A 16,367-nucleotide genomic window follows, 5' to 3' on the forward strand; every position below is an offset into this window, starting at 1 on the left:
CTTGTATGATTTACAAGTTATAAAGAATGATATGTGCTTTAACTAAACTTGAAATACTATTTTTACATTTTTCTCAGACTTAAAAAAACGTAAAGTAATAAATATAAATGGCTTATGATTTCATCCCAGTTGTATATTGAAGATAACAGCTATATCAATATAACTGCAATGCCAGTCTCAGCATCTACTGTAGGTGGCTATATATACAAAATATTGCACACATTGTTATTTGGTAAGATTTTTATTTTACAAGCATCTATGGTAACTTCATTGATCGTTGGTGCACTAAAGAACTTGATAAATATTTCCAATAACAGGTGTCAACATTGACCAAGGTCTCCATTTTCATTTAAGCTGACACAGATATATCAATGTTCTGTATATCATGTTATCCATTACTTAACGTTCTCCAAAATATACCAGCTCAATATATACAATGAAATGATAGCATCAATATACACTAACAAATCCAATCTTCCATAAAATAAAAAGTATGTCTTGGGCAATTCAAACAGCAACACTGTTTGGGACCCTGTCTGGAGAAAGATAATAATAAGGCAGCTTCTTGTTCTTGTTTCGGTCTTGAATGAAACTTGTGATGTTTTCCAGCCTTTTCCTGAATCTGGCCATTGCTTCTTTTACTGATTTCTCAACAAAGTGCTCATCTGGGTAGTATCCAAGGAATAACTAGAAACAGAAAGCAAAATATAATACACATTGGCCAAGTAGTTACTGCATGCATTATATACTTGCATGTGACTCAATGCAGTGCAAAAAGATGGATTGTAAGTAATTATCAGGCATTATGTAGGATCATTTTTGTTTTTACTTTGATGAACTACACTACGTCTTTATTTCTTGCACAGAATGAGACAAAGAAGATCAATGGACATGGTCCATCCAAAAACACACACATATTTTCAGGCAGAATCATTTAAAGGTTTGTGGAGATAGAACTTTGGTTACTATCCTTAACTCTCCACAAATTTGTTACAACAGGAAGTCCTAACAACACATTAATTATCCTGTATATGGCTAGAATGATTAATATAATTCAAACAATCAAAACACAATGGGGTCTGCTCTCTATGAAGCTTAGTGGTCACTTGACTTAAGAGCTAACTTGACTGATTAGACTGAACTGAGGTCATACGCTCTAACTTGTTAACACTCACAAAATCTCAGGACCCAGGCCAGGATAGAAGAATAAAGGGGAACAGTAGCAAGGACAGGGGAACTGTAGTGAGGACAGAGGAACTCAGAATGGCAGAGCAAATGGCATGGAAGCCCTCAGGCAGGACACACGGCTTGGAAGCCCTTGGGCAGGGCACACGGCTTGGAAGCCCACGGCAGGGCACACGGCTTGGAAGCCCAAAAGCAGGGCACACGGCATGGAAGCCCAAAGGCAGGGCACACGGCATGGAAGCCCTCAGGCAGGGCACACGGTATGGAATCCCTCAGGCAGGGCACACGGCATGGAAGCAGCTGGACAAGTAGGTAAGTCTCTGACACACGCCGGGGTCTGGTACACAAATCTATGTGAACATTGCCAAGGTCATACACAGGAGATCAGAATGAAGTACATGGAGCTTTAGCTGCAAGCAGGCTAACAGGAACCCAAGCCAAACAATGCAAAAGCCCCGACTGAACGTCAGAGTAGGTATAAACATTACAGGGTAAACCCAGGTAATGTGGCTTTGCTGTCCCAAGAAATTAGAAAGGGGAGCTCCTGAGAGGGAAGGGTGGCCACTAGTGGCTGCAGGTAGACATGACAATTGATAAATATCACATAGTCCAGGCTGGCAGGATGGAACCCTGACACAAAATAACTTGCAGATACACTCATCTTTGAGTTGTTTGTGAGGGGAAATCTGCCCTTTACATATGATCATAGGAACAATGTATGTATTTTTTTTAACAATTATTAGTTTTAAAGATACATTACTTTGTTCAGTACATAGCAAAAATCTAATTCCATATAATAGGGTACTGTGGACTGGCACCACACAGAATGGTTTAGACTTGGTTAGTGAACAAACAGAAAAATAACTGGAAGAAACCCATTGTGTTCTATTCATTACGGTAGCTTCAGAAAAGCTTGGCATGATGTTGAAAAGTTTTATGATTGGAATGCTGCTGATTGGATATTATACCTACAAGAGTGTAAATTGGCAGCCAAGTTAAAAACAAGTGGCTTGCATGTGGGCCAAATCTGAAGTGCAGAAAGTGAACCATGTGTTGATCTTAATGGTTCTTTGTCCTAGTAAATTTTGTCATGAATGGCTTACATGCAGAAAAAACTTCTAGAAATGTCTTCCTGGACACAAGCACCTAGAAACACATTCAGGGTAGGGTGTTATGGGTGATGTACTTACCTCATTGTCTTGGAACTGGCTCAAGGCCCATACAGCTCCAAGGTGCCAGCATGATCTGCCTCTGTCTGGTAAGCTTTCGATAATATACTCTATTGTAACTACACCTTTCTCAGTAGGTGGAGGACAACGCATGGTGGGTGGAGAATTTGGGATCCAGGAACACCAATCATACTTGCAAAAACAAAAAAAAAAAACAGGATGATATGTTTATGAAATTATTATCTTACTGATAATTGTTACGTTGAAGACATCAGCTCAGAGCCAGGGTTGTAGGTTCCTGTTGGCAGAGGAGAGTTCAGGTAGAACCTCATTAGGGGTGGGCCTTCATTATGAATAGGGGCTGAAACGCAACTGCAAACTAACTACTGTTAATGTGGCTAGGATTCTACTCCACACAAGGTTTTAACTTCTATTAATACACTTTACCTATGTATTAAATTCTCTTTCTATTACCATTAAAGTCATTGCTCTGGATAAACATACTATATTTGTGTAATTTTAAACATTTTAAACATTTTTACTTTAGTAAAACATTAGTTTACTGTGTTTATTTGTTTACATTTTCACCATATGAACAAATAACACAGAAATAGAATTCAGTGGCAGATTTAGATCATTTGGCCCATCTAGTCTAACAATTCTTCCTGATGTAAGGATTTAAACACCAAACAGTCCTTGGTCAAAATAGCTTTATGCATTTATGCATTCCATTTCAGCTATCACCTTCTCTGTAAAGTAGTACTTCCTTACATTACATCTCAGCCTCTTGACCCTCTAGTTTTAGGCTATGACCTCTTATTCCAGGGGCGTCCAACATGTGGCCCGCAGGCCAACTGCGACCCGCCAGACTTCGAGGTGCGGCCCGTGTGAGCATCATTCAAAGCGGCCGCTCGTTGGCTACTTTGAACTTCACATTCCGGGTGGCCGCTTTCAAAGCAGCCGTTGTGCGGCTGTAAGACCACTTCTGCCGGCCGCCTAACGAAGTTAAAGTGGCCGGCGTGCACAGACCGCCCAGGGGCAGCAGTGCCTCAGCTGTCAGCTCCTTTTAACACGTGACGTTCAAGGGGACGAGCTCGCAGAAGAGTTCCTCCTGACAGGGAGAGGAACCAGCAAAAATGTAAGTATTACCAAAAAAATTGTTAGGGGTTATAGGAAAGTGGACCAATATTCACGGGGGGGGGGATTCCCTTGGGACAAAAATTAAATAATACAAAAGGGGGGTGTCTGGCTTGTGGCATTACAAAATCAATAGGGGGGGTGGCTGGGGGTAATGCACATGGCAGTGGGGGCATCAATACACAAGGAGATTGGCTGGGGCATCACATAAATCAATATATAAGGGTGTGGGGGCATAAAAGCACAAAGGGGGGCAATACACAAGGTTGCTAAAGAAGGCTGGGCTGGGGCATCAATACACAAGGGGGTAAAAATACAAAAGGGGCAGTTAATGACAAAGCAGTGTAGAAAATATTTTTTTTATGCTTCAGTCCTGGTGTGTGTCTGGGTGTTGGTGTGACAGAGCCTGTCCTTGTGTGTGTTTTTGGGTGTCGGTGTGGCAGAGCCTGTCCTGGTGTGTGTGTATTTGGGTGTCAGTGTGGCAGAGCCTGTCCTGATGTGTGTCTATATGTGTGTTTGGGTGTCGGTGTGACAGAGCCTGTCCTGGTGTGTGCTTGGGTGTCGGTGTGGCAGAGCCTTTCCTGGTGTGTGTTTGGGTGTTTTCTGATTGCTCCCAATCCCATCACATAAGATTTGATCTTGTATTATCTGACGAGCACGGATGTTTTCTTTATCCAGTACACATCGATGCCAATGAGTTAAGATTCTGCATATTTTATTTATTTCTATAAAATGGCCACCAAAATCCTCAGCACCAGGCCCGTGATGCTCTTAATCCGGCCCTGCCTCCAATGTGCCGGATTAAATCAGGGGTGTCCAACCTGCGGCCCTCCAGCTGCTGCAGGACTACATCTCCCACAATGCTCTTTCAGCTAAGGGGCAGGCTGAGGAGTATGGGAGATGTAGTCCTGCAGCAGCTGGTGGGCCGCAGGTTGGACACTCCTGTTTTATATGGTTTGTGGACTGACTTTGTTTTACTGTTTAAGTAATTTCGTATTGATAGAATGACATATAAAAGTTGATCAAAAAAATGTTTCCACTGCTTTTTTCATTTTTGCCAAATTAACCCTGTATTAATATGCATTGCAAAGCTAAAAGGCCATATTTTCTCTCAGTGAAAAATGAGTGCAGTCCACACACACATACATTTCTGATGAAGTGGCCAACTGCAGAAAAAACTTGGACACCCCTGTCTTATTCTAACATTTCTCACCCTGTATATACATTTAAGTATTTAAATGTTTCTATTATATCTCCCCTCTCTCTTTTTTCCTCCAACCTATATACTGTATTTTCTATGCTGTAAGAACCAGCAAGCTTACAGAACCTAAATACACTAAATGTCACTGTCAGTTACAGTGTAACAAAGGTACTCAGTAGCATTGCAGCACCAAACAGTTTAAGTGGCAGTGGTATAAATCATATGAAATAATTAATGGGAGCATTATAATAATGAAACATAGTAATGACAATTAATGTTTTCCAGAGGCTCCACCCTTTTGCCGAAGTTCAACAAGAGGCATGAACAGTGAAGACAGATTTGCTCAGAAAGAGTTTTTGGACCTTACTTTCTCCACACATCTATCTGTATTATTATGGCTTCTGTGTGGGCTTCTGCAAAAGGACAGAGCCACTGGGACAGTCCTTTCCTCTTCTGCCCTTTAGTGGAAGTTTACCGGGTGACTAAGATACAATTGCTCTAAAGAATTTAGGATGTCTGTTTGAAGCTGGGACAGTAGATCAGGTGACAGCTGCACACTGGTCATTCGCCCGGTGTCCCTGATTGACAGCCTCGGCCCAGTTACTACTGAAATTCTAACCTCTGGAATGAATGAACCTCTCATGAATGTGACATTCTGTACTGCTCCCAAGGATCACTAATGTCACTATCACTATGTATCACTGTGGATAATAGACAGTTAATTGATAGGGGTGATTTCCCAGTTTAAGGCTAATATCATTAACTTTTTTTTTTACTGAGGAATAATTTATTTTTAATTTTTAACTTTGAGATTTAGCGCTGCTATTATTTGAGTGACATTTGTTCATAATACACTGGTCAGTTTGAAATGCTAAATCATTTATGGTGTTTATTTTACCATTACTAAATAAGGTACAGCACAAACTAGAAACAAATATCAACAAAATATTATCAAAAAACAGTTATAGGTGTTCACAAAAGCCACAGCAATGTAAATAAAAATGCATTACTTGTCCAAAATTCACTGCTGCATGCTGTCCAGAAGCAGTAAATATCACTAAGGTGAGATATTCCACCAGTTTCTCTTTTGTCTTCAGAGTTCTTGGGAAACCTGCAAATAAGGAAGAATTATTGTAGTTATGTAAGATTCTCAACTATGTTGAATTTTAAAGATCTTGAGATCTGCAATATGTTTAAGGACTGAAATACTGAACTCAAATATCCAAAATCTTATTTATTTTTTTAGATGTATGTTATAAGACATCCCAATATCAGACTACCTTTGGTGTTCTTCACAAAAAAACCAACAACAAACTAAATACATGTAATGTGAATGCTGAATCAGTAGCCAAGAAAGACATAAATATAGTGTAGAGACAAGATGTTACACCCACATGCAAAGAATTGTTCTGGACAAGAATCCACATTTTGCATGGGACATACATATATTGTAGTGTTTCACCTGCTAGAGTTCTTCCCCCATTAAAGCTCAATGAGTTAGTTTGGTTCACCAGTGCTCAATCTTCAGAAACAATCTAGCATGTTTACTTTGTTGAATCTCCTATACAACCCTGAGTGATTATTGATTCCGTTGTCTGGACCTCATATTTTCTTATGAAATTTTCCAGGAAATTCATGAAATTGGATGCATGTGAATGTCATTTTAGGATGACACATTTCTTAAATTAGAAGTGTCACAAATGGTACCAACTCTGCACTTTATTTCTAATATCAGGCGAAGATGGGTTCTGTTCAACACTTTCTGAACTTTATACGCGTTCCTTCTGTAAACTCCACATGGGTCTAGAGATTTTTCTACATCTAGGCAGTACATTTTATTATCTATTATCTAGTATTCTTCTATTATCCCAACATTTTAACACAGAGGGAAGTTCTCACTGACAACAAAGACATCATAAAATATCAGAAGTTATATATTTAATATGGTAATATTGTAATATATTTTGTCACGGAGTTAGATAGTCCCACCGACTACCTCCGCTGACTTGTGCTCCCTGGGACAACACACTCTTTTCCCGGTTTCCCAGTCACTAGCCGAGACTCAGTGTAGGGTATAACCAAAATGAAGACTACTTTATTTTTCACACACATGGCTGGATATAGCCAGCAAAGCACAGTTTAACATAAATCAAGATATTGGGATACAATGGGTACACAACCACCCCCTTAATCTGCCTCCCAGAGACAATAGGGTCAGTAAAGGGATTATCAGTACAATAGGGACCCAATCTCCACTATCTATTAATGGCCAGGGATGGCTTGGCCGGGGTAAATGTCTGTAGTGGTGGAACTGGAGGGGGGTGGATGGGACTGATTTATACAACATATTAGTGTACCATGAAACAATGGTGGTTACTCCCTGGTTATTATAATATATTATAATGGTTGCATATCCTGGCTGTCTGCCAGAGATAATCCCCTGAGCAAGTGATGAGATGATATACTTCTGGGGGTAGACACAGAAGTCTTTACAAAGCCAGGGCCCATAGTCGGTAGGGAGGATGCTGGCTCTAAGGCCTCTACAGTGGCCCCAGTGATGGAGGGTTCCGTCACGTATCAGTTGGTTACTTTTTATTTTTTCTGGCTCATGTGCCTTTTTATCCTTATATTGTGTGGTTTCCAATTGCCATCCTCTTTCCCCTGGAATTCCCCACCCCTCTCTTTATGCAGCTTTGTTATCAGTTGTGGAGTTTCCTATATCCGTTTTGGGGATCTGGCAGGGTTCTTTCTTGCCTGTTAGCCTTTTCTCCTCTCATTTTATATATCTTGTGGGGGGTACTTCTTTCTTGTTTTGAGTTCCATTTTTCTTACCTTGTGGGCATCTTCCTCCATTATCTTCTCCTTGGTGGCCATTTTGGGGACGTTCTTGTCTCAAGAGATAATGTTGTCTTCATGGAATGTTTCCTGGCTAAAGTCACAGCAGGCATTCCATGGGGCACCCCTGGGCACCTCCGCAGACGCCCCCTGCTCCTCCGGAGCACACAAAGGATCAGTCAGACTGACTGAGGATGTGCTCCAAACAACGAAATGCCCGTGGAAGAGTAATAGTGCCTCTGCTGGTAAAGGCAAGGCGCTTGCCAAATGCCCTAAACCAGCTGCAGCCTTAGCAGGCCCTAGGGGTTCCACCAATTTCTTGGTGGAGGAGTTTTCAAAGGGGCCTTTGATTGTTCTGGATGAGTGGCGTGCAGGAGACTTGGTCGAATCCGCTCTGTCCGATGTACCAGATTCCCCCAGAGGGCGCGTGCGAGAATACATGGTGGGTAAGCTCCACTAGTCAATGTCATCTTTGTTAACACGACCTCGGCTCAACCAGACATGGTCTTAGATCCCTTGGGAGCTGCCCTTTTTTGACCCCACTTCAAGATGGCCACAGAATTGGCTCCACTGGGGCACATGGTTGCGCAGGCCCTTAGAGAGAGAGGTATGCAACAAACTGTGGGCCAAATGTCCCTGGCCCACCCTCCCGGACAAGGTTGCGGTCACTGCGGAGTACAACCCAAACATTCTCCTGCTTCTGTCTCACAGTAAGCGCGACCCTCATAAGGGTCTGCAGCAGGGCCTCAAGTCGGCTCAGGAGAAGCTCCTTGATATCGTGGGGCTGATCACCCAGATACTCTCTCTGGCAGACCGGGACCTCCTCCAGGATACAAGCCTAGACCCTAGCCTCATACAGGACAGGGCAATGCTCTCAGTTTGCCTCCTTGGGAAAGCAAACGTGGCTCTCTCTATAGAGCGCTAGAAGGCATCCCTCCTCCGTATGGACGCTTGCCTGGCCGAGCTGGCTCCAAGGAGCTTGGTGCAGCCGCTACGGGCCTCCTCTTTGGAGTCACCTTCATCAAGGAGCTCAAACGTCATGTTTCTGTCATGACATCATGGAGTAAGGCAAAGATCTCCATGAGAAGGCTTTTTTAAGAGTCGCCACCAGATCTGGATGACTGCCGGGCCGGGTCTCCAGCCCTTACCAACTGGCAGGCTCCAGGAACTATGGGCAACCGGCGCCCTTGTTTAGAGGATCTTTTGGTCAACGTTCATCCTTTTCCTGAGGCAGAGGAAGGGGAGCTGCGCATTTTTACTAGAGGACAATCCCACAATGGTGAGTATTGCTGCTTCCTTCCCTTCTTCTCTTCCGCAGGTTGCCGACAGGATCTCCCATTTTTACCACAACTGGGAGTGGATTACATCAGACCTCTGGATCCCCCAGATGGTAAGGGGTTTCCAGATAGATTTCGTCTCTCCTCCGCCACGTCACAGGAGTCGCACAGAGCAGGATATGGTGGACACGGAGCTCCACAGCCTTTTCAAGAAAGATGCGATCCAGAGAGCCTCAGGACCTCTGGGGTTTCTCAGCTCCATCTTTCTGGTAAGGAAGCGATCGGGAGAGTTCTGGCTGGTTATCATCCTCAGGGTCTTTGTGGCAAACCACCATTTCAAAATGGAGAGCATCCATCTGCTGCAGGAACTGCTGATAGCAGGAAATTGGTTTACAAGACTGGACCTAAAAGACACCTAACTAGCGGTCCCCATCCACTGAGACCATCAGAGATTCCTCCAGTTTCACTGGTAAAGTCATGTCTGGCAATTCAAGGTCCTCCCTTTCGGCTACTCAACTACTTAAGCCGGTTATGGTTTTTTCAGGGCGCAGGGATTTAGTCTATCGTTTACCTCAACAACATCCTCCTGTTCATTCAGCAGAGGGCCACTTTTCTGGAACAGACAGACTTTGTCGACCGTTCTCTACATGAACAGGGTTTTGTGGTCAGCTCCACCAACTCAGAGTTAGTCTCTTGCCAGTAGGTCCTTACGTCCTTACGTCCAAGATTACCTCCATCACCAAAGAGATTCGGTCATTACACTGCAAGGAGGTCTGTCCTCTCTGGAATCTCGCTCAAATAGTGGGTCTCCTCTCATCATCCATCCAGGTGGTTTTCCCAAGTCCCCTTTATTATTGTATCACATCCAAAGCTCAGCCCCCATCATACGATCAGCCAGTACATCTGATGGAGGAAGTGCGCCGGAAGCTTCACTGGTGGCTTCGCCACATGGAAGCGTGGAACGGTCTTTATTAAAATTCTAATTATTCTAACACCAAGGGTAGAATAATTTTTAATTGTTTCACTTATTCAGACTGGCTGGATGCATCCCTATACAAAGAAAAAGACACACATTTTTTTAAAAAAATGGGACAATTCTATTAGAATACTGGAACATCCACTCAAACATCAAATTGACTTTTCATGAAACATCCTGGATCAGTACACAACTATTGCAGAACATAACACCTTGTGACTGAGGGAATTGGCGGGGGCGGACTTTGAGACCTTCCATTTCCCCTCTATTGCATTGTGCTCACTGTAATGTTGAACCATTGTTAATCATTGATGATATCTCCAGGAACTGACAGGGGAGACAAATCCGGGGTCACACCATGTTTGTTACTTACTGTATTTCTTTGGTTCTTGCAAAACTCAATTAAAAGACTTAAAAAAGTTAACTTTTGTACCTGAAGCTTCATTGTCCCGAAGTCCATAAACATAAACATCTTTCACAAATGCTTGAAGTTCAATGTCCTCACACACAGTTTCATCATTGTTGTAATAGATGTCTACCACGTCACCAACAAACCTACAAAATAATAAACACAATTTTACATAAGTAATAATGTAATTTTTGTAAGTCCATATATACAGCTAGTAGAGAACATATTTCAGCATGTAAGAGCCTTTAATGGTGGAAGAAGCCTCCCAAGCAGAAGTGGTAGAGGTCAATAAAATGCAAGAATACGCATTGCATAGGAATAAGGCTATCCTGAATCTAAGACCGAGGACTGGATAATGTTTGAGTCTTTATATCAGGAACAATGGGAGGTCTGGATGGTTAAGATAAGATGTTATCTACGTCTGTGTTTGTATATTTTAATAGAAATTACATTTAAATCCATACAACCTAAAAATAATTGATACGTTGTTTTTATCATCTATTTTTTCAGTGTTTTTGTGATATTTATGCAGCATGGTCATGTGGTTTAAATGGGAATCATTCCTTTAACCCTTTCAATGCCAACTATGTATGTGACACACGATTAGCAAATTGGACCCCAGAAGCTAACCACGTTCATTATAAGTGGTAGCACTGTAGGGTCCATTGGGTAGTCCTATTGGGTAGTATGCTCGTGAGTCGCTTGGCAGCCACATCCCATAGCTGCAGCTGATGTCTTGCTTTTTCCACTGTACATGCAAGACTTCTGTTAAATTGCTTTTCAGACAGTGTTATTGAGCAATACAAATTTGACACATACTGACACTAAGCAGGAAAATGACAATCTGTCTGGGGGAACTTGCATCATGTCAAATAGAAAAGCTGAACCAATCTCATTATTTAGTACTGAAATTTTGGCCAAAAAAGTAAAATATTATTTTTAATACTATCTTAAAATGTATATGCAAATATTTCAGATGCCACCTTCTTGCAGCTTGCAAAATACATGATGCATTTTATCAATTTATTTTTGAGTACAAGGAAGATAGGAATGACCAAAGGATTTGAACCTAAAATCCATATTATGTTTTTCACATTCATCAAACATCATATGTACTTCTACAATAACTGGAGAGTTACCCCAGTAACTGCTTTTTGATGGCACTGGTTACTACACCAAGGGCTATGCATAGTTAAATAGAAATTATATTCTAAAGAGTATCTTTATAGTAGCTCCCAAGATAGAAAAGTAAAATTAATGGCTTCCCTAGATGAGTACAGGAGCTTCCAAGCAAGTTAGGATGATAAAGGGAGCAGTGCATACTTTATACTAAGAAGAGTCAAAGTGGCAGTTTCTCTGAAATCAACTATGAGACTAGAATTCAGAAATCAGTGGTGGAATAGAATCATAATTTTTACAAACAGTCAAGCTAGTATTTCATTCGCTATGTAATGACCGCAGTCTCTAGTCTTCCACCATGTCTTTAATTTTTTAAGTCACACACATACAACATTTTTTATTGCAGCTGCCCCTTGCCTCTGAAACTTATTCATATTTCATCCCCAGCATATTTCACCAACAGCTATTACAAACCCTTGCTAGGACAATATATCCTCAAAGGGGCATAATTAAGACAGGGTATAAAGGGCAGTTGTCCTTGGCCTGACATTCCCTTATCTCTAGGACCAAACAAGATGGCTCAGACTTGACTGCCTCACCTTAGGACTCTTTTGTAAAGTCTGAGAAAAGCTAGCATGGGATTGCTTGATTTTCCAGCTTTATCTCATTCTTAATATACTTGAAAAACAGAATCTCCCCTTCTCCTTTTCCGCCCTTGCTGCTTCTAGGTCTACAGCCCTTTTCTGATCTTTCCTTCTGTTGGTCTTGGGCAACTCTGTCCTTTAATCGATGAACCATATCAGGGGTGGGTTTACAAGAAATGTAAGCTGAATGGCAGGAGATGGGTATATAATGTCATTCAGAAGTAAGTGAAGGTGGTTAAATGTTGGTTAAATGAGGACCAGGAAAGCAGAGCTACATGTTATATATAGTTAATATTGTACCAGCATACAACCCTGTGACATGATGGGATGACAGGAGCGGACTAAATCTGCCCAGTTGACAATGAATGTTTCAGAGGGATTGCTGTGATGCGGCTGTATACAGTAAAGGTTAACTCAGGTCGCCAAGCAAATGTGCCCAGTTTGGGAAGCGTATCCTAAGGATTGTTATCAGTTTGCTAAATACAGTGAAGGTTAACCCTTGGTGCCTGCAGTTATCTCAATAGAATAACAATCTCTGTTTGGTGGCCCTTCCTCATAGCATTCCATGGAGAAAGTAGACACCTCCTATCGGCTTGGTCATTATCTGCATTTGCTACCTTATCTTCTCCCTTGGAGTTGGTAGTAAAGACACATCCAGGTGACACTGGGTTACACACCTATTATCCATGAGAGCAGTACCTACATTCTCAATGTTATGCTATAAGAAGGGAAACCAATCAGAGATACACTCACTTAATCTATGTTATTTAATGGGGATTGGCACAGACAGCCTGGCTTAGCCTTTATTGTATGCCTCTGCCTGATGCCGATCCTTGTGACACCAGACTCACTCCCTCTCCCTTTGCATTAACCATGTCACAAACTCCAACACAGATTTATCTTACCTTAGTATTGCTTCCCAGACTTTGATGCCATCATCCCTATAAAAATAATATGGAATTTCTTCCTGGCTTTCCATCCCCCTCATTTTTATCCCTTCTGGAAAGCAAAGTGATTGGTATGTTAACTCCTTCATGGCTCGTAAAAGCAGTTGCACATGTCCTCCACCCCCTGTGGCATTTGCCTGGTTGGATAAAAAAAAAAAAGAAAAAAAAAACAGCATTTAGAAAATGATCCATAAAAAATTACATGAAGTAATCACGGATATAATATACAAACACTCCAGCCTTGTTTTCATATTAGTCATTGGAGTTCAAGACTTCATTGAAATCATATGTATGTTCTCTGAACACGCATGTTTTACTAATTGGTTGCTGTTGCTGCCACTGATTTCAGTGGGGGCTCAGCTTCCTTTGACCTTAATGGAAGTACCGTATTTGCTCGATTATAAGACGAGGTTTTTTTCAGAGCAAATGCTCAGAAAAACACCCTCATCTTATAATCGGGGTCGTCTTATAATCAGCCCTTAAATAGGTTTGACTATGAGACTAAGATCCAGATCCCCGCAGCGCTGCAGGGGACCTGGATCTCCCTGTCTGGTAACCCCCCCCAAACTTACCGGTGCTTCTGACTACCTGGTGTGTAGTCGGGGCAGCGGGTAGACGTCTACGCGATCCGCGTAGGCAACTTCCGCTGCAGCCGGAAGGAGGTTCCGTTAGCAGCGGGGGTTGTCTGCGTCCATTGCGCAGACCTTCCCCGGCTGTTAGAGAGGAGAAAATATTTTTCTCAATCATAGCTTGTATTTAAAAAAAAAATAGTTTACATAGTTTACATGAATTAACATTTACTAGTAAAACTTTCTTTCCTATAGACCTTTATATTCAGGCTTTTTCTCTTTTTCTAAATTAATATTCAGATTTTGGGGGGTCGTCTTTAAATCAGGGTCGTCTTATAATCAAGCAAATACGGTACTACTGAGTATGTGCAGGTTTTCTTCCTGGTAACATTTCCCATGTTCAGTAGAGATTGCTGTTGGAAGAGTTAAATGAGAAACATCATGTTCTAACGACAATAACTAAAGAATTCACGCAAGCTTTTGCTCCAGGTGTTCCAGGACACAAAGAGGTGGAGCCTAAAACAGACATGGTTGTGTGGAGTTGTGTGACTCCACCTACTTCAGGTTCCACCCCTTTCATCCCAGGGTGTCTGGGGCTCATTTACCAGCACAGAGATATTCTTACTGCAAGATTCCCATCTCAGGATTGGCTGTAATCAACATTTGCTGTGTGTCTCCAATACCATCTGTTATTTTTCCTTGCATCTAATTGGTGGTTAAGTGGATTGGCCGTAGTGTGGTGTGATTACTTGATATGGTTGCATACGGCTTAGCCACATTTTGGCTGCAGACAGTTGTTCTTTGAGTCTGAGGTATTGAATTGGTATGTTCTATATATGGTATAGAATAACCATTCTGTATTTTTTAACTACAGTGTGAAGGAGTCACGCTAAATGAACTGACACAGAAAAGAGATAGGGACATAAGCATGGGCACAGGAACGGGCAATCATGCTGGGGGGGGCAGATAATGAAGCAATCCCCTCCAGGGCTGTAGAAAGGGAGGAAGTGAGAGGGGGTAAATAGTGAGAAGGAGGAGAGGGGGTAGATAGTGAGAAAGGGGGGGATAGATAGTAAGAAAGGCGGGGTAGTAAGATTATTGAAATAAAGAGGGAGCTCGGAGAAAATGCTTGCCTAGGGCAAGCATTTTAAAAAATGTTTTTGTTACAAAGATTAGCTGTTTTTTTCCTAAATTTAATGTATTAAATGTACATTATTTTAACCAGTTTTTAAGTTATATATTATTGTACAATAATATAATTATGCATATCATTTATTTATAATTACTTTGTGCCAAAAAAGAGATAGGGAGAAAGTGGGTTAGGGGATAGTGAGGAAAGAGGTATCTGATGGAGAGAAAGAAGGGGGTATCTGATGGGGGAAAATACTACCCCCCCAGATTTTAGGGGTTCCTATGCCAATGGACATAAGGGTCTTCTAAGTTAGTTTGGAAAAATGAACAAAAACAAGAAAATATAATGAATAATGAACATTTGCCAAGTGCTTGTAAATGAATGGAATGAATGTCCTCATTAATGCATTCTTTTGATTTACCCAGACTGACATGCTTGCAATGTTACAGTTTATTGTGTGGTTGTTATGGGCAACAAGGACACTGTTAAGCCACTTCTAACTGTACATACATATGATGATCGCATATGACAAATTGCCCCTTTCGTACAGACCATACTTGCTCAACAATTAAATGTTTCAAACCTTGTCAAACAGACCACATTCACAAATGAGCTGTTCACGAGCTTTTGTGTTGATTGCTATGGTGAATCGCACATGAGGTATCAGGAGCTATAATAAACAACAAAATAAAAATATCAGATGTATTTTAAGGAAATACTGCACAAGTAAAAAGTTACATCATAGTTAAAAAGTAAGGTCACATAAACATTTAAAGAGTCTGTGACACAAAATGGCAACGCCATGTGAATAATAAATAATATAGTAGCCAAGGCCTGTGTGAGCACAATGAAGGAACTCCTATATATATATATATATATATATATATATATATATATATATATATATATATATATATATATATATATATATATATATATATATATATATATATATATATATATATATATATATATATATATATATATATATATATATGTTTCAGTTGATTGTATGTATATCCTGTTGGTTCACTACTGTAAAGTTAGAAAGTGGGAGAGCTTTATACAAAGTACAGCATTTGTGATGAAAACAGCACAAACAGTGAGTGAAAGAGAACATTACAGATAAAGATGTAAAAAAATGATGATTATTCCTTTAATGAGAAAGTGGAAGTGTGCACAACCCAAATCGTTTATACAGATCTATAGATTTTGAGGTAATCTTATATTGTAGCGTAGTTTCCGTGCCAGAATAGTAGTATTCAGGCTCAGATGCCATTAAAAAAAGCAAATACCCATGTGCGGTCTCGCTACTGTTGCAGGCAGTCCCACTGATGTCAGTAGACGCCCCCCCAATGTTGCGGGACACAAGCTACTTTTAATGCTGCAGCGCCACTCCCGCAACCCACAGTTTTTTACATAGTGGCCCAGAGTCTCTGGGCAAAACCCGGAAAGTTCTCATAAGCAACAATTGTCATGGACACTGGTGTCATGTGCATTGCATCCTTAATCCTGAGCACTGCTGTGCCACTGGTATGTAAGAATATATATATATATATATATATATATATATATATATATAAATATATATACATGTTCCCAAGCCATCTTACAATCTACTTTTTTTTCTTGGCATTGGGGATCAAGGCAAGGGTCATATATATGGGTAATGTACCACCCAGGGCCCGACAATGGAGCCGAGTGGGGCAACCGCTCCAGGCGGCACTTTTGAAGGGGCGGCACTTTCTCTCTCCTCTGCGGCGAGTC

General features: G+C 41.2%; 1 protein-coding gene across 1 annotated transcript in view; it reads right to left on the bottom strand.

Moving 5' to 3' along the window:
* Nucleotides 1-222: 222 nt before the first annotated feature.
* Nucleotides 223-16,367, bottom strand: part of ALOX5 (arachidonate 5-lipoxygenase) — a 36,945-nt gene continuing 20,800 nt past the window's right edge. The window contains exons 9-14 of the mRNA XM_053451304.1: nucleotides 15,184-15,270; nucleotides 12,858-13,036; nucleotides 10,214-10,335; nucleotides 5,703-5,803; nucleotides 2,376-2,546; nucleotides 223-687 (exon numbers count right to left, since the gene is read on the bottom strand). Coding sequence (XP_053307279.1) covers nucleotides 508-687; nucleotides 2,376-2,546; nucleotides 5,703-5,803; nucleotides 10,214-10,335; nucleotides 12,858-13,036; nucleotides 15,184-15,270 — 840 coding nt within the window. The 3' untranslated portion in view covers nucleotides 223-507. The remainder of the gene's footprint in view (nucleotides 688-2,375; nucleotides 2,547-5,702; nucleotides 5,804-10,213; nucleotides 10,336-12,857; nucleotides 13,037-15,183; nucleotides 15,271-16,367) is intronic.

Source organism: Spea bombifrons, chromosome 11, assembly GCF_027358695.1.
Source record: "Spea bombifrons isolate aSpeBom1 chromosome 11, aSpeBom1.2.pri, whole genome shotgun sequence".
Classification (NCBI taxonomy): Eukaryota; Metazoa; Chordata; class Amphibia; order Anura; family Pelobatidae; genus Spea; species Spea bombifrons.